Genomic DNA, 19,273 nt, shown 5'->3' on the forward strand with positions numbered 1-19,273 from the left:
ACATGACAAACAGTTAAATTAATCGTTTAAACATAATTAATTTTACATAAATATGATTTGGGTTTGTTTTTGTTTTTGTTTTTGTTTTTGTTCAATTGTTTAGGGTGAGAGAAATTGGGAAAATATGGATTTATGTAAGTAGGATAATTGTGCAATTAGGTGAAATATAAGGGTATTAGTGAAAAGTAAATATATATTATATATTATATACGCCGGGGGAAAGGCATCACCCACCCCCGCCTCATCCCTGAGGACGGGGATTAAAACGCCCCCCACCCCTGCCCCTATCCCCAAAAAAATTGGGGCTTCCCTGCCCCATATGGGGTGGGCAGGATAGGTCCCCGGAATTCTGAGGGCCATTGCCATGCCTATTCTTAAATCAGCATTCTTCCTATTTTCTTCCAAAACAACAAAAAGTTTACATAGGATGTGATTCCACCTCAACACTCTGAGATCTTGAGAAAAGTTGCCCTGTATTCTTTCTATTACTAAAATTTAACAGTAGAAAAATAGTGTAATTATGTGGGACATTAGGAGACTCTAGATAAACTTCAAGAAAGATACTTAACCGTAAAAAGTATTACTACAAGTGTGTGATGGATATTCATTTATTCCCCTACCAATTCAACACTGCATAAACTTTTTGTATCAATTTGGCAATGTGATGAAAACAGTAACATCATCAACTTGACATTTTTCAGTGTATTATTAAGGCCAATCCACATAGGCCAAACTTGAAAAGTTCAAAAGCCAATTTTTCACATATAGAATGTTAAAAGTAATGTGAGATGCGGTACTAAAGGTCCAATAGTAATTCAAATCAGACCCTACAATAGCCCCACCTATTTACCAACAAACACTCTGATAATAAATAGATTAGATGGTTCATTGATGACATTAATTCTCTATCTCAGCAGCTCCATACCTAATCATAACTTCAGAGCAGAAGACGACAACAACATCAATATATATATTACACGATCGTTATCTAACTTATCCTGATATCATAAATAAAAAAAAGTATAATTGACCCATCAAAACTTGAAGGAATGCACCAAAAAATATCAAGATACAAACAGAGAAAATCAATTTCTCTTATGAAAGAGAGAGCGAGATTTGTTTGGCATAAAGTCACCTACCCTGGCTTTTCTGCATTTAAAGATATTATATTTGTATATGTTAAAAGAGTTATCGGATTCTCAATTTTTCAATGTAAAGTACACCGACGCTTTCTTTAAGTGAAGATAAACTCATTTTAGCAAACAGCGACTCATGTTAGCAACATCCAAACTGATGTTGTTTATAGCATTTTTTGACCGATTCCAAAATTTAAAATCACTTTCAAGACTATCATTAGATTTTCAACAATCTTTTCTAAAAACTCATACTTTCACTTATCAATCTCACTCACCATTGTTTATATTCACTAACAATGTTAATTTAAAAATAATAGTCCAAAATAAGTAGTATCAATAACAAATTTTGCTAAATCTCATATGAAAATATATCGTATACTCTTTCAAGAAATTACTAGTTTGGTAAGACGACTATTATGAAATGAGTCATTACAATCTAAATACTTTTGACTTAATGAATAGGGATTCAGAGAGACATGAGGAAATGAATTGGTTCTTGCATATTCAATCTGAAATCTGTTTCCTTTTCTGATTAATTTTGAAAATTTTCATCATCTAATAGACACCATATTTCACATATCTCCAATCTATAAAGGAGAGTTGTATTAATCCAAGTGACATATGCACACCTCTAATTGTCAGATGGATGCATATGTGTCAGTGTATGGAAGACTATCATCTCTAGCAATCAAGTTTTCTGCAATCACACTCTTCCAGGACAGAGAATTCCATTCAACACGTAGGGGAACCTGACAACCCTCATACATTAGATTTCTTCATTGCATAAGTACAAAAAAGATGTAAAAGCAAGTACTCTTTCACATTTTTACATATTTATGCTCCGTAAATATACAGTAAGTTGCAGTCAGCAAGTTACCTCTACTATTTCTCTTACCATTTTTCGGTTGCTGATATGTTATTTGGCTAGTTACAACTCCAGCTAGTGTTTAAAACATCTTTATGATCTTCAAGAAGCAGCAGTTAAAGGAAGGTAGTGACGAGCTCCATGGAAGAAGTTTGGTGGAGACATACGGCTGTGGTCACTTCCATCTTCATCCTGTTCTTTTTCTTCTTCTTCTTCTTCTTCTTCTTCAGCATCCCACAGAAATTTAGCATATGATGCAAGCACATAACTGCAACAAAATTGAAACGTTCCACATCAAATTTCAGCCATATCTACAGATGAAAATGTGAATTAAGAGTTTGATCAAACAATTACCAATCATCCGGGGCAGTTTTGACAGCTTGATCAAAGTAAACTTCAGCTCTGTGAGCATCTTTATGTGATTGCCATATCAAATCAGCATAGAGTGACAAGACATTTCCATCACTTGGGTTAGCCAAAATTGCTCTTCCACAGAACTCCTCAGCTTTAGCAAAATCTCCTCTAGCCTTCTCATCACCAAAAAAATAAATAAATAAATAAAAAATCCCACTAGAACTCTGATCGCATACCAAAAGATTAAATTAAGAATAAAAAGATTTTATCTTATTTACCTCTTTCAAGAACTTGGCATAGTTTCCTAGCAAAAGTGCATTTCCAGGATTTGCCTCGATCATTTTCTGATAATAGGCATCAGTACTATTACTCTTATTATTCTCAAAGAACCCAGAACCACCACCATCACCATCACCCCCACCACCAGCACCGTCTCTACTACCACCACAAATTTTCCCACCATTACTCCCCATACCACCACCCATCACCATAGTTTGTAAAACGCTATCTTCTTCCAACCCACCTCCTTCTTTATTATCATCGTCATTCACAAGAAGTTTCTCTCCCAAACCAGAACTCGAAAACAGTCTTTGAATTCTTGGACTTGGTAATATTTTCTCTTCATCAAGCTCTTTACTAGATGGCGGAAAGATGTTCTTTTTCCGCTTTGGCAGGTCCGGCGAAGCTGTTAAAAGCTTCTTCGTTGAGTGATCATCAGTGGATTGCGGAGACCACTGAAATGGTGAGTTTGATAAAGAAACTGACTTGGTTCTTTGTAAAACCTGAAATTCCGGCTCCGGTGAAGAGTCTTTACTGCACTTGGGCAGCCACGAATTCAAAATTGGTGTAGATGAGCTTCTCAGAAGCATGACTAAAAAAGTGGTTTTGAAATAAGCAGTTTCGAGAGGAAGCACTTATGGGAAGTGAGAAGACGGTGTTGAGTGAAGAGAGCAACAAAATACAAGTTGTGAGGAGACTGAGGAGGGTTTTATATAGAGTAAGAAGAAGAAATCTGGGCCGTTGGATTAAGCCAAATGATAAGTGAAAAAAACAATACCGATAGTACAGATGTGTTCGTATGTGCTGTCATTTCTGTATAAACCCACCTATCAAACATGGAACTGTAAGCTGCATCCGGCCTCTAATCAAGTGACACGTTTCATGATTCGGGGGAGATGGGCCCGCCATGGGGAGGTTGATTTATTAAGGGTTTTGTCTTGTTGGAGAGAATGGACGGTGGAAGATTGGTATTGGTAAATGACAGAAATAATAGAACTGTGTGTATGTGATAAAGATTGAAGTGAAGCTGGTAATTGTACTTCCCAACCGGAGACTGACACGTTGTAGGGTTCGAAAGATGATTAGAAAAGGACTAGCCATGAGTTTGCAGTTTACTTTACAGTTGAGATGTAGTAGTGCCCACACCACACCCACCACTTCCATTTATCAACACTAGAACAACTTTGTTTTCTTTCATAATCCATAGTTTTCTGCATTCGTTTTCAGAGTTCATCGAGCCTATTACAACAGAGAATTAATTTACAGGGCATAAATTTTCGTCACATGTCCTGTGGGTGTGACTATGCAAATGGAGAATGAGCTCTTGTCACATGTTATGTGATGATGCATTTGTCCATCGTATGTAACACTAAAAACAGATTACTTTATTTGTAAGACTGTCATAAATTGTTTCAACAGTAAAGTTTAGGATTAAGCTGTCATCCAGATCACGTATCACCTGATGAGATGACTACTTCACTAATAAGTCTCTAATAAAGGGTAGTTTATCAAGCCACGTGTAGTGTAATGAGAAGGTTGTTTCATGAGCAAAACCATTAATGCAACAATATAAATAGAGGTCTCTCACGCCAAATGAAATAAGGGATCCCAAAATTTCATTTTCTCAATAGCTAAGAGTGATTGTCTTACTCGAGAGTAAATAGTTTTTGTAAACACATAAAAAAACACACAACAAAAGCAATAAAATAATAGTGGACGTAAGACTTGCATCTTGTATCTGAATTACTTTAAAAATTCCTTTTGTCTACTCTTTCTATACATTATTATTATTATTATTACTCATTGGTTCAGCATTATATTTCGTTTAACATCATATTTTTCGGTCTCCTTCATTTTTCCTCGTCACCAAGCAATCGGTGACCTTTCTATAGAATTAAGAACAGTTTTTGCAATTATCTCCATCAATGGACAAGGACGAGGATGGAATATCTGGTATATTTGTCGTCCATAGTGACACAATATTATATGTAGCTTGTGTAATAATTCTATTTTCCAAGCTTAAATCAACACTTATAAATTCTCAAAAAATAAATAGAAAAATAATTTTCAACTTGCAATCGTAGATAATGCCACTTGCCAGCCGCAATAAGTCATATTAAGCTGTTTCCACCAAATTAAGCATGCTTATCGCTATCGTGACATAAAATAATTAATAATGCAAACATCAACTCCCACTAAGGAAGCATCATATATTATATTATACACCCAAATAAAGAAATATGATGATATCATAGTTTACATCTTCAAATATCATATATTCCTTATCTATTCATTGGATTGCAAATAGGAATTTACAAATTTCATATTTAAAAATACTCATCACTCTTTGTAGAATTATTCACTTCAATCTCTTTTTTTTTTTTTTTTTTTTATAACGGAGGTGTTCAATCCAGTTTGCGCGTATCTTAACTAATCCCTGGAACTCATTAACTTTATAAGCTTAATGTTCCAAGTAGTAAGTCATAAATGTGATAGGTAACCCTAATGTGGTTTGAACCTAAGAAATCAATAAAATGAGTAAACTTTCTTAACTATTAGACCAGAACTGTTCATCTCAATCTTCGTCACCTCTAAATTTTGATATCATTATTGATTAAATATTATAGGAAAACCATTTTTTATAAGAGAATAATAATACTAATTAAAAGTATGGTGTGTCCATATGGATGAGACCAATATAAAATATTAGCACAAGTTGCAGAAAAGTCAATATTGTTTGACATAAAAAAATGATGGGATAAACGAAAGAGAAGAAACAGAGGCATCATTCTCATCTTTGTCGCATTGCAGATAATCAGATACCCGGATGAGTTTGACTCATTCTATGAAGAAAATAAGAAAAATAATAATAATTTTTTAGATAATGAAATGGCTGATGCTGAGAGAATGAGAGTGATGTGTAGTGGGTATGTTTGGATTAAGAATATCTTTTTGTCTATTATGTAGTCTCCAAGTCAAATTTGATGTTAAGAGGATCTAAATACATCAAATTTGAAATAGAATTAATTCTTATTTGAATGATCAAATACAGTAAAAAAATATTGTTCAAAAAATGATGAAATAAACAAAATTTTAAAATATTTATTCTTAAAAGAATAAGTATATAACTTTTTGTGTGTGTAAATAGCTATAACTAGAGGTGAAATTGAGTCGAGTATTTGGCTACTCGAACTCGACTAGATTACTACAGTACTCGAGTATATGAAATCAAGTTCGAATTCGAGTCTGATTGAGTCTGAGAAATCAAGTTCGAATTCGAGTCTGACCGAGTCTGAGAAATCAAGTTCAAACTTGAACTCCATACCTAAAATTAGAATTCAAGTTCGAATTCAAACTCATATAATCGAGCTTAATCAAGTTTTAATCGAGCTTTTCGAGTCGAGTTGTACAGTGATTGAACTCGACTCCAATTAATATTCAAGTTATTCAAGCGAGCAACTTGGCTCGGTTTTCACCCTAAGCTTTACCATTGGGGAAAGGAAAAAAAAGAAGAAAACTTGGTTTTGTTTGCTAGTAGGGGTGGGATAATCTGGTTAACCAAACTAGATTGGGAAACCGAACCAATTATTCGGTTTAGACAAAATACAAACTGAAATTGGACCGGTTTATGGAATAAACTGATTGTAAACCGAACCAAATATTCTGTTCGGTTAACCGGTTTTCAAATTCACCCCTAATATTCTTCAATTTTTGCATTCAAAACAGGCGAGCAGCTAAGGATTGCAGATCTGAATGACGATGGAAACTGGAGCTACGGTTGACTGTTGTGACTTCGTTATTATTCCTAGTTCAAGGAATAGATCCAGCGCAACACAACAACTGTGGACTGTGGTCTATGGGTGAGTGGGTGGTTGTTGCGGTGATGTTGTGGACTATGGACTGTGGGTGAATGGGTGGTTGCTTTGAACTACAGCGCAGCAACTGTGGACTATGGTCGTCGCTGGTGAGTGGGTGGTTGTTGTGGTGAATGGTGATGCTGGGTGTCGGCGAAATGGATGCTGGATGGATTTGGAGTTTGAGTTTGGTGATGGCCTGATGGGTGTGAGTGGCGCTGTTGGCGCATTGCGAAGATGGAGTTTGTTCTGGAGTGTGGAGACTGGAGGCGGAGAAGAGAAATAGAGAATAAGAGTAAAGAGATGAGATATTGCAAAACATAAAGGCGAAATAGAGAATAAGAGTAAAGAAATGAGATATTGCAAAACATAAATGCAAAAAAATCAAAACACATTTTGCTTATATACATAGGTAAAACCGGTTTGGAAAATACAATGTTTTAAAACTTGGCCCGAACCGGATAGTTCAACAGGGACCTGACTGATGAGCCGAGCCGGGTGAGGCTTAAACCCGTTATTATGAGTCTACCTAGTTGCACCCATGGTTGGACCGACGCACTGTAGCACCCACCGGTCCAACCGTTATTTTTAAAAAAATTGGGTCAGCTAATTTAAAGAATTAAACATTTAAACCCATATTATATAAATTAAACAGTTAAACCCCCCATTTCTCTCACTTTTGGTCTAAAACTGAAATCTTCCATCGGAGTCTCCCCTTCACCATCGAATGTCGTCACTTTTGCCTTCACCGTCAACTGCTTAGTTCGTTGTCAGTTGAGGTACCGCAAATCTCCTCCCATTTTGCGATCTTCTTTGTCCTTTCTTCACTTTTCTTCACCGCTGGTCTACTCTGTTCATCTGTCATCGTCAATCTCGGAGCTACACTGTCGTTCTCGTCTTCTTCTTGCCCTAGAACTGTCGCCTCTTCCTCACATTTGCTTGATCTCAACAGTCAGCTCTTCACACTTTCACAACACAGTTGACACTATTCACAGTCGAGCTCCATGTCTCCGACAATCAACTATCAATGGCAGCTCATCTTCACCGGCACCAGGTAACTGTCGCCTTACTAATGTACATTCCAGCAACAAACCTTTAATTTTTTTTTATTAATTGCTTTCCTTGGATATTTGGTCAAGTAGTTCGAAGAAGTGCTTGAAGTTTCCTTTCAAAGTTTCGATTGAGCTAAAAATAATGAGTAGAATGTAGCTTGTGTTGAATTTTAATATTTTGGGATGTTTGCTACACATAGAAATGAGTTGTGATGTCGTTGTTTTTGAAGAGCGGATGAAGAAAACTTTATGAAATGGGCAGAATGAGAAGTGTTGAATGTTGAGACTTACATGTTAAAAATTTGGATGGGTAACCTCATTGAGTATGAGTTCTAATTGGATATCAAATTTTAGCACTTTTGTTTATGTATATGTATGAAATTATAAAGGCATTGTTGGTGGAATTGCTTTTAAATAGGCTGATAGATTTAAATTAAAGATGTTGACTTCATGGAAATTGACGGGTTAAGGTTGTTGGAATTTCAAATTTTTTTTTTTTTTTTTTTTTTGTAGGTTAAATAAAAAGGGGTCAATGATGATGAATGAACACTAACTTATTATGAATTAATCAAACATATTGAATCTTTAATTTAATTTATGAAGATATTTTCAATTATGATTGATACTAACTTATTTGTTATTTGTCTCGCCAGGATAGAGATTAAGATTAAAAGCAAAGAATATGTCATCATCTAGGTCTTGTCAACAATCTGATTCCATGGATGTTTCACAATTATTTCAAGGAAGAAATGATATAGCATGGGGACATGTTAATGAGGGTATGGATGAAAATGAGAAAAAGATATTAACATGTCTTTACTGTGGCAAGATAATCAGAGGTAGAGGAATTTATCAAGTGAAATTGCATCTAGCGGGTTTAAAGGGAGAAGTTGGAAAGTGCTCTAAAGTTCATTTCGATGTTAAATTCAAGATTGAAGAAGCATTAAATGAAATTGGGCCCAAGAATAAACAAAAAGTTGAACTTCGTAAGAATGTCAATCCTTATGGAGCCAGTGTACAACAATTTAAGGGTGATATGTTAGATGAAGATCAAGAGTGAGAAAAGGTTTCTCCATGTCTAGCTCCAACTTCAACTTCAAGCACTAAGAGAAAAAGATCTATTGGGATAGGTGACTATTTTGCTCCGAGGACTAAGCCTGGGTCTCAGCCTTCAATTAAGAGTGTTTTAGCCAGAAAAGAAGCTAAGTGGAGAGCGGACATGGTTGTTGCAAGGTTATTTTATGATTTTTGAATCCCAATTAATGTTATTAATTCAATTTATTTTCAACCTATGATGGATGCTATAACTGCAATTGGTCTTGGGTGTATAATCCCAACTTATCATAATTTGCATGTAAATTTATTGAGAGATGTTAGGAAATGCAATTACTTGTTGAGGGTTACAATAAAACTTGGGAGGATGTTGGATGTACTTTAATGGCTGAGGGTTGGACAGATAATTCACATAGGTCGCTGATTAAATTTCTAGTGTACTGTCCTAAAGGAGTGTGTTTTGTGAAATCAATGGATGCTTTAGATGTTGTAAAGGATGTTGCAACATTGTTCAGCTTGTTTGAGGAAATAGCTTTATGGGTTGGACCAAACAATATTGTCCATCTTGTTACTGACAATGGAGCAAATTATAAAGCTGCTGGAAGAATGTTGTCTGAAAAATATAGTAGTATTACTTGGTCTCCTTGTGCAGCACATTGCATTAATTTGATGTTGAAAGACATAGCTGAGATGAGTCACATAGTTAACCTTTCGAAACATGCATCTAAGGTTACAAAGTTTGTGTATAATCATTCCTTTGTGCTAGCTTTGCTGAGGAAAAAACAGGTTATATACCTTTACCTCATATGTTTATAATTTACATTGTCAAGTCATATTATATATGTACATTTTTTAATAATTTACTAAGCACTAACATCTATTGTCTATCACTTGAATAGGGTTGGACGGAAATTATACGCCCAGGTACAACCCATTTTGCCACAACTTTCATTGCATTGAGCAGCCTACATCAGCACAAACATTACTTGCAATCTAAAGTAACAGATAGAAATTTTGCTGAGTCTCAATATGCAAAAACTAATAAAGGCAAAGCCTTTATTTCCATAGTTCTAGATAACCGGTTCTGGGATGACATTGGTATAATTTCCAAAGTTGTGAGTCCATTGATACGTATGCTCCGAATTGTAGACTCGGATGAGAGGCCTTCAATAGGATATGTGTATGATGGCATGTACAGAACGAGGATGGGGATCAAGAAACTGTTTAAGAGCAAGAAAAAATTGTACAAGCCTTATACAACAATTATTAAGATGCACTGGGATAGGATGTTGCGTCGTGATATTCATGCAGCAGCATATTATTAGAATCCTGCTTTTAAATATGATGAAGATACTTTTTCCAAAAAACCTAAGGTCGTGTATGGTTTCTTGACACTATTGACAGTAAAGCAAGTGCATTCAAAATGAGCAAGACAACATTACTGGAGGAGAGTAGATTATATCAAGACCGTCTAGAAAGCTTTTCTCATGAGCTTGCTCTTCAAACTTGCAAAACTACATGGCCGGGTATGTAATAGTTATTAACTTTTTAAGTCTAATTTTGAAGTTATGAAATTGTGTTTATTTCTTATGTAATTTATAATTTTATTCTCAATTAGATGAATGGTGGAGGACATTTGGGTTTAGTGCTCCAAATTTGCAAAAGTTTGCAATCAAAATTCTAAGTCAAACTTCAGCCTCTTCTGGATGTGAGTGAAATTGGAGTGTTTTTGAACGCAAACATACAAGAAAGAGGAACATATTAGAGCATCTATGGTTAAATGATTTGGTTTTCACTCATTATAACTTGCGATTGCAAAATAGGTATAAAGCCTTCTTCATTTTGTTATTTTCATTAATGTCTTTATTGGTCATGATTTGAATATTTAATTCTGCTATTTCAAGAGTTGTTACAAGAAAATTACTTATGATCCTATTGATTATAAGAGTATTGATAAAACTGAATGGTAGATAGTTGATGAGGAAGAGGAGATTGGTGAGTTTAATTATGATAAATTGGAACAATCATTATATGGAGAAAGAGCTATTCCTATAGATGGTGGTGATCACCATTCTTATTATGACTCAACAGATGCTTCAGAAGGTTGTTTCCAATTTTTTAAGCAATTTCAATTTTGTGGTAGCTAGTTTATATTCAATTAGTTCAAATAGGAAGATTTAACTTATGGTTTTCCCTTCTTGTCAAAATTTTTTGTAGATGATGTTGTCGATGTTAATAATGATGACGATCATATGTCAGATGGTGTGTGAATTGTGAATTTTAATTGAGGATGGAATGATGGATTGAAGATCATTGGGTGAAGATCATTTTTTGTTAGAATGTTAAAGTGTTGAAACAACTATTATGTGATTTCTTCCTTCATTTTGTTATTTTGATTTGTAATTTATTGTATTATTGATGTAATGATGTTTGATGATGCTTTGCTAAGGACTTTTTATTCAGGAGTTTATGATTTGGATCCAAATTCTGGAATTTTGCATTATGTGAACAGTAATGTTGCTGACGTCATCATGCTGATGTCAGCATGATGACGTCACCGATTGAACCAGCTGATTCAACCGATAGACTTAGGACCCGGCCAGCTTGCCGGGTTTTCTCCAGGGTCGTTTTTTAAAGCATTGGGAAAATATCCCAAACCGAACCGCTTTTTTGGTTTTTAAAATCTTGCGAACCAAAGATTGAACTGGTTTACAAAAAAACCTAATTTTCGGTTCGGTTTTCAGACTATTTCTCCCACCCCTATTTGCTAGTTAAAATCTTGGGTTATTTAGACATTCTTGGACCGAAATTGGGCCATTAAATATTCCCCGGACAAGCCCATCGCATATTTTCATGCATGAATCATAAGTTATGCTTCTAAAACTTGAAATAAATCTCCAGGGATTTCTTATAGTACCAAAGTACTTTGAGAGTGCTTTCTGTTTTTTACATTTTAGAATCCGAACCCTGGATGAATTTGAACCAACCATGTAAAATTGGCACTACATCATGCCCAGAATCTGCAAAATAATGTAGAATAGCCGGGTTCCAGGTATCATTCATTTCCTCGCGTAGAAGGTGAAACAAATTCAAAGTGGCCTTCCTCGGAAAGTGCAAACTACCAAAGTTGATTAAAAGGTCACAGTCAGGATATTTCGTAGCAAGGACCTGGATCTAAGTGCTTGGAAGTTGGAAACCTGTAGATTGCCTACCTTTGGTAATTCCAGGACCACTCAAATCAGCCAGAGAGCTCCAAGTATCTGGAACCACATTATGCCACACCTAACAGAATCATTTTGCAGTTGCTATCAATCACAAAAGAATATAATACAAATTCCAGCTCTTCAGGAAATCAATCATATGCCCTCTTTGCCCTTTACCTGTGATTCAATCTCATTATCAAATCATTATTTTGTTCCAATGAACCAAAGGTTGCATTCATAGTGACAACATTGCAAATTTGATTCCCCGAAAAGTAGAAACATTATATGTAAGATGGTATATGAAAGAATTTTAGTGAAAAGGCAACAATGAGGCAAGACATTGTCATAATACCAGCAGAAGAAAAATTGTATTTTAGAGTTCTGAAATTTTGTTCAATACACGTTACAAAAGTGAAGACAAATTCAAACAAGTTTCTGATCACTAAGTATGTAAACAACGATGAATTTTCTTCATGTATTCCTAATATTGCTTCAACTCTTACATATATACAGGATAACTGCTTCTTGGTCATCTTTTAAACCTTGATCCCTTGTTTCGTCTACCATTATTCCTCTTATCAAATGCAGAAGCCCAGAAAAATAGAGACATCCAGAAAAGAACTGCAAAGAAGATCCGAACACGATCTTGAAGTCTAGAGAAGCCTGTAAAGAAAAATATATCATTAAATGCCAACTAGAGAAACACGATTTCAAAAAAAAATCGATAGTAATTCTGAATTTTAAAACACAATCAAGAAAGGGAAGATTCAGTCAAATAAAAAAGGCTTAATTCTATCAGCAATTCAACTCTTACCCATAAGGAAGAAAATATTAACTAGAAAACATAACGTGCAATAGTTCACTTGTTATGTTACTTAGGAGAACTTGTTATTCCCTAACCTCCAAACCATCCACTACTCATATGAAGTACCATATATTCAATATGATATCATGATAACACCACTAAGTGATAATTCAATTTGAAACCATGCACAAGGTTGGCGGGACAGTTATCAATTTATTTGGTAATAATCTTGAATGCACTGAATCTACAAACCACAACGTCTCACCATAACATATTGTGAGAGCATATATTTCTGTAAAAAATTGCATGATCCACTAATATCTACCATGTTACTAGATGAAACAAGTCAGTATCTTAGTTGTTGTCATTATCACAAATTAATACACAAGGTGAATCTGATATAAAATCTTGTTGGGGCTAAAACAAATTTCCCAACTTCTCCATACTAGGAATCAATATTAAGCCTCTCTTGCTACCCATCAGCCACAAATTGTTCTGAAGCGTTACTACATCCATAGTACATCTCATCTGCTTTTGCCAGGCCGGTTAAAAAGTCAAAAAGAAGTAGTAGAAAATGAACAAGAAACGCAATCACCTAGATTTCTTAACCAACCACTCCTGATAGCAATTCAAAAACTTGATGATAAGTTTATTCATTTCTTCTGAGCTTCATCTATTCTTATAGTCATAGAATTAAAGCCTCTATAATTCAATTAAGAAAGACCATCCAACACTACACATTGATGACCAACAGCCCATTACATTAAACCTAAGTCTGCCCTTGCACCCCGCGGTTAGACCGGCGCACTTAACACCCATCGATCTAACCGTTATTTAAAAAACCAAGTCAGCTAATTTAAAGAATTAAAATTTAAATTACATTTAAACCCATATTATATAAATTAAACAGTTAAACCCCCCCCAAAGCAAATATCAACGATTTAATTTTGTTTATATTGCTTTCCTTGGATATTTGGTCAAGTAGTTCGAAGAAGTGCTTGAAGTTTCCTTTCAAAGTTTCTTTGAGCTAAAAATAATGAGTAGAATGTAGCTTGTTTGATTTTAATATTTGGGATGTCGTTACACATAGAAATGAGTTGTGATGTCGTTGTTTTTAAGAGCAGATGAAGAAAACTTTATGAAATGGGCAGAAGAGAAGTGTTGAATGTTGAGACTTACATGTTAAAAATTTGAATGGTAACCTCATTGAGTATGAGTTATATTGATATCAAATTTTAGCACTTTTGTTTATTTATATGTATGATATTATAAAGGCATTGTTGGTGGAATTGCTTTTAAATAGGCTAATAGATTTAAATTAAAGATGTTGATTTCATGGAAAGTGACGGTTAAGGTTCTTGGAATTTTTTTTTTTTTTTTTTTTTTAAGGTTATAAAGGGGTCATGATGATAAATGAACACTAACTTTATATGAATTAATCAAACATATTGAATCTTTAATTTAATTTTAAGATGTTTTCGATTATGATCGATACTAACTTATTTGTTATTTGTGTCGCCAGGTAGAGATCAAGATTAAGACAAAGAATATGTTATCATCATGGGTCTTGTCAACAATCTGTTCCATGGATGTTTCACATCTTTTCGAGGAAAAAATGAATATGCATGGGGACATGTTAATGAGGGGTGGATGAAAATGGAAGAAGATATTAACATGTCTTTACTGTGGCAAGATAATCAGAGGTGGAGGAATTTATCGAGTGAAATTACATCTAGGGTTAAAGGGGAAGTTGGAAAGTGCTCTAAAGTTCCTTTCAAGGTTAAATTCAAGATTGAAGAGCATAAATGAAATTGGGGCCAAGAATAAACAAAATGTTGAACTTCGTAGAATGTCAATCCTTATGGAGCAGTGTAACAATTTGAGGTGATATGTTAGATGAATATCAGAGTGTGAAGAGGTTCTCCTGTCTAGCTCCACTTCAACTTCAAGCACTAAGAGAAAAAATCTATGGGATAGGTGATTGTTTTGCTCCAAGGACTAAGCCTGGTCTCAGCCTCAATTAGAGCGTTTTAGCGGAAAAGAAGCTAAGTGGAAGCAGACATGGCTGTTGCAAGGTTATTTTATGATTTTGCATCCCAATAATGTTATTAATTCAATTTATTTTCAACCTATTGTGGATGCTATAACTGCAATTGGTCTTGGGTATAAATTTCAACTTTCATATTGTGTAAATTTATTGAGATGCTAGAAGAAAAGCAATTACTTATTGATGGTTACAAAAAACTGGGACGATGTTGAATGTACTTTATGCTGGTGGTTGGACAGAAATTCACCATAGGTCACTGATTATTTTCTAGTATACTGTCTAAAGGAGTGTGTTTTGTGAATCAGTGGTGCTTTAGATGTGTAAAGGATTTTGCAACATGGTTCACTTGTTTGAGGAAATAGCTTTATGGGTTGGACCAAACAATATTGTCCATCTTGTTCACTGACAATAGAGCAAATTATAAAGCTACTGAGAATGTTGTCTAAAAATATAGCAGTATTACTTGGGTTCCTTGTGCAGCACATTGCATCAATTTGATGTTAAAGACATAGCTGAGATGATCATATAGTTACCTTTCGAAACGTGCATCTGAGGTTACAAAGTTTGTATATAATCATTCCTTGTGCTAGCTTTGCTGAGGAAAAACATGTTATATCCTTTACCTCATATGTTTATAATTACATTGTCAGTCTATTATATATGTACATTTTTAATAATTTTACAAGTACTAACATCTATTTTTTATCACTTGAATAGGGTTGGACAGAATTATACGCCCAGTGCAACCATTTTGCCACAACTTTCATTGCATTGAGCAGCCTACATCAACACAAACATGACTTGCATCTAAAGTGAAAGATAAAATTTTGTGGAGTCTCATATGCAAAAACTAATCAAGGCAAAGCCTTTATTCCATAGTTGTATAACCGGTTCTGGATGACATTGATATATTTCCAAAGTGTGAGTCCATTGATGATATGCTCCAGATTGTAGACTCAGATGAGGAGCCCTTCAATAGATATGTGTATGATGGCATGTACAGACAGGATGGGGATCAAAAGCTATTAAAGAACAAGAAAAATTTGTACAAGCCTTTACACAATTATTAAGATGCTTGGAAGGATGTTGCGCTGTGATATTCATGCAGCAGCATATTATTGAATCCTGCTTTTAAATATGACGAAGATACTTTTTCCAAAAAACCTGAGGTCTGTATGGTTTCTGACACTATTGACAGTAAAGCAAGTGCATTCAAAATGAGCAAGACAACATTACTAGAAGATAATTATATCGAGACCGCTAGAAAGCTTTCTCGTGAGCTTGCTCTTCAAACTTGCAAAACACACGACCGGGTATGTAATAGTTATTAACTTTTTATTCTAATTTTAAGTTATGAAATTGTGTTTATTTCTTATGTAATTTATAATTTATTCTCAATTAGATGAATTGTGAAAGCCATTTGGGTTTAGTGCTCCGAATTTGCAAAAGTTTGCAATCAAAATTCTAAGTCAAACTTCGGTCTCTCCGGATGTGAGCGAAATTGGAGTGCTTTTGAACGCATACTACTAGAAAAAGGAACATATATAGCATCGGTTGAATGATTTGGTTTTCACTCATTATAACTTGCATTGCAAAATAGGTATAAAGCCTTCTTCATTTTGTTATTTTCATTATGTCTTTATGGTCATGATTTGAATATTTAATTTTGCTATTTCAAGAGTTGTTACAAGAAAATTACTTATGATCCTATTGATTATGAGATATTGATAAAACGGAATGGTGGATAGTTGATGAGGAAGAGAGGTTGGTGAGTTAATTATGATAATTGGAATCATTATATGGAAAGGAGCTATTCCTATAGATGGTGGTGATCACCATTCTATTATGACTCAAAATGCTTAGAAGGTTGTTTCCAATTTTTTAAGCAATCTCAATTTGGTGGTAGCTAGTTTATATTCAATTAGTTTAAATGGGAAGATTTAACTTATGGTTTTCCTTTTTTGCTAGAATTTTTTGTAGATATGTTGCCGATGTTAATAATGATGACGATCATCTGTCAGATGGTGTGTGAACTGTGAATTCCTAATGTGATTTGAATCCAAGAAGTCAATGAAAGTAGTAAACCTTCTTAACCACTAGACCAACCCCTTGAAATTGTTCATCTCAATCTTCGTTCCCTCTAAATTTTGATATCAATATTGATTAAATATTATAGGAAAACCATCCTTTTATAAGAGAATAATAATACTAATTAAAAGTATGGTGTGTCCATATGGATGAGACCAACATAAAATATTAGCACAAGTTGCAGAAAATTCAATATTGTTTGACATAAAAAAATGATAGGATAAACGAAAGAGAAGAAACAAAGGCATCATTCTCATCTTTGTTGCATTGCAAATAATCAGATACCCGGATGAGTTTGACTCATTCTATGAAGAAAATAAGAAAAATAATAATAATTTTTTAGATAATGAAATGGCCGATGTTGAGAGAATGAGAGTGATGTGTAGTGGGTATGTTTGGATTAAGAATATCTTTTTGTCTATTATGTAGTCTCCAAGTCAAATTTGATGTTAGGAGGACCTAAATACATCAAATTTTCAATAGAATTAATTCTTATTTGAATGATCAAATACAGTAAAAAAATATTGTTCAAAAAATGATGAAATAAATAAATTTTTAAAATATTTATTCTTAAAAGAATAAGTATATAACTTTTTGTGGGTGTAAATAGCTCTAACTAGAGGTGAAATTGAGTCGAATATTTGGCTACTCGAACTCGACTAGATTGCTACAGTACTCGAGTATATGAAATCAAGTTCAAATTCGAGTCTGACCAAGTCTGAGAAATCGAGTTCAAACTCGAACTCCATACATAAAATTAGAATTCAAGTTTGAATTCGAACTCATATAATCGAGCTTAATTGAGTTTTAATCAAGCTGTTCAAGTCGAGTTGTACAGTGATTGAACTCGACTCCAATTAATATTCAAGTTATTTGAGCGAGCAACTTGGCTCGGTTTTCACCCTAAGCTCTACCATTGGGGAAAGGAAAAAAGAAGAAAACTTGGTTTTGTTTGCTAGTAAGAGTGGGATAATCTGGCTAACCAAACCAGATAAGGCAACCGGAAACTGAACCAATTATTTGGTTTAGACAAAATACAAACTGAAACCAGACCTGTTTATAGAATAAACCGATTGTAAACTGAACCGAATATTCGGTTCGATTAACCGGTTTTCAAATTCACCCTTAATATTCTTCAATTTTTACATTTAGAACAGGCGAGCAGTTGAGGATTGCAGATCTGAATGGTGATGGAAACTATAGCTGCGGTTGACTGCTATGACATCGTTGTTGTTCCTAGTTCAAGGAATAAATCCAGCGCAACGCAACAGCTGTGGACTGTGGTCTATGGGTGAGTGGGTGGTTATTGTGGTGATGTTGTGGACTGCGGGTGAGTGGGTGGTTGCTTTGAACTACAGCACAACAACTGTGGACTATGGTCGTCGTTGGTGAGTGGTGATGCTGGGTATCGGCAAATTGGATGCTGGATGGGTTTGGAGATTGAGTTTGGTGATGGCCTGATGGTAGGGGTGTTCGGTTCCGGAAACCCTACACTTTTTGAAGGAACCGAAACCGACAGTTCCTTGAAATTTGGAACCGAAACTGGAACTAACGGTTCTGGTTCCTAGGTACCCAGAACCGAAACCTATAACAACGATTCTAGTTCCGGTTCTAGGTATCCTGTAAAATTCCTTACCCCTAAAAGTTTTTAAAATGGCAAAATAACCCTTAAAAATTTACAAATAACACACCCCCCCCAACCTAGCACTTGTTAATCAAAATAAAATTACAAATTATAAATTCAAAATTACAAACTCCATTCTTAAAAGTCAAACCAACTTACTTTAAATGTTATGAAATATAAATATAAATGTATTCACATTATTTTTTCTACAAAGGTTTTTATTAACCTCCTACTCTTTAATTTTATTTTATATTAGTCTCGGTTCCTGGTTCTGGTTCCTAACTATAGGAGCTGGAACCGCACAGTAACGGTTCCAAAAATTTGGAACTGGAACCTACCTGTTGACGACTAGTTCTGGGTAGGAACCGGAATCAAACCCTGAATACCCACTGGTTTTGGTTCTAATCGGTTCTTTTGAACCCCCCTACCTGATGGGTGTGGACGGCGCTGCTGGCAAAGTGCGAAGATGGAGTCTATTCTGGAGTGTGGAGACTGGAGGTGGAGAAGAGAAATAGAGAATAAGAGTAAAGGGATGAGATATTGCAAAACATAAAGGCGAAATAGAGAATAAGAGTAAAGAGATAAGATATTGCAAAACATAAAGGCGAAATAGAGAATAAGAGTAAAGAAATGAGATATTGCAAAACATAAAGGCAAAAAAATCAAAACACATTTTGCTTATATACATAGGGTAAAACCGGTTCCGGTTAACCAATTTGGAAAATACAATGTTTTAAAACTTGACCCGACCCAATCGGTTCAACTGGGACCTGGCCGGTGAGTCGGGCCAGGTGAGGCTTAGACCCGTTATTATGAGTCTGCCCAGTTGCACCCGCGGTTAGACCGGCGCACTTTAACACCCATCGATCTAACCGTTATTTTAAAAAAACCAAGTCAGCTAATTTAAAGAATT

General features: G+C 34.9%; 2 protein-coding genes across 3 annotated transcripts; one reads left to right on the forward strand and one right to left on the reverse strand.

Annotated features, from left to right (window-relative positions):
• Window positions 1-1,639: 1,639 nt before the first annotated feature.
• On the reverse strand, window positions 1,640-3,290 carry LOC116119961 (aspartate, glycine, lysine and serine-rich protein-like). 2 transcript variants are annotated; one of them, XR_004126473.1, is made up of 4 exons: window positions 2,634-3,290; window positions 2,356-2,528; window positions 2,032-2,269; window positions 1,640-1,885 (listed from the first exon to the last, which is right to left on the reverse strand). XR_004126473.1 is itself a non-coding variant. In XM_031405901.1 (3 exons), exons 1-3 carry the CDS (start codon window positions 3,222-3,224, stop codon window positions 2,104-2,106), a joined length of 930 nt encoding a protein of 309 aa, XP_031261761.1. In that variant the 5' UTR covers window positions 3,225-3,290; the 3' UTR covers window positions 1,892-2,103. The 2 variants fall into 2 exon arrangements, 1 of the variants encoding a protein (XP_031261761.1); XM_031405901.1 differs by lacking the exon at window positions 1,640-1,885 and having other exon boundaries at window positions 1,892-2,269.
• A 5,774-nt stretch (window positions 3,291-9,064) lies between these two features.
• On the forward strand, window positions 9,065-9,918 carry LOC116119942. The gene is made up of 2 exons (XM_031405881.1): window positions 9,065-9,379; window positions 9,493-9,918. The coding sequence occupies exons 1-2, from the start codon at window positions 9,065-9,067 to the stop codon at window positions 9,916-9,918; spliced, it is 741 nt and encodes a 246-aa protein (XP_031261741.1).
• The last annotated feature ends 9,355 nt before the right edge of the window (window positions 9,919-19,273 follow it).

This window comes from Pistacia vera, unplaced genomic scaffold (assembly GCF_008641045.1).
Source record: "Pistacia vera cultivar Batoury unplaced genomic scaffold, PisVer_v2 Contig913, whole genome shotgun sequence".
In the NCBI taxonomy this organism is placed as follows: Eukaryota; Viridiplantae; Streptophyta; class Magnoliopsida; order Sapindales; family Anacardiaceae; genus Pistacia; species Pistacia vera.

Excerpts from the sequence above, each read along its gene's own strand:
- LOC116119942 (XM_031405881.1), top strand. The coding sequence starts at position 9,065 with ATGGATGCTTTAGATGTTGTAAAGGATGTTGCAACATTGTTCAGCTTG. Across the intron at positions 9,380-9,492 it reads CTTTGCTGAGGAAAAAACAG|GGTTGGACGGAAATTATACG; the intron begins GTTATATACCTT and ends TCACTTGAATAG.
- LOC116119961 (XM_031405901.1), bottom strand. The coding sequence starts at position 3,224 with ATGCTTCTGAGAAGCTCATCTACACCAATTTTGAATTCGTGGCTGCCC. Across the intron at positions 2,529-2,633 it reads ATGCCAAGTTCTTGAAAGAG|GCTAGAGGAGATTTTGCTAA; the intron begins GTAAATAAGATA and ends GGTGATGAGAAG. Across the intron at positions 2,270-2,355 it reads AAAACTGCCCCGGATGATTG|TTATGTGCTTGCATCATATG; the intron begins GTAATTGTTTGA and ends ATTTTGTTGCAG.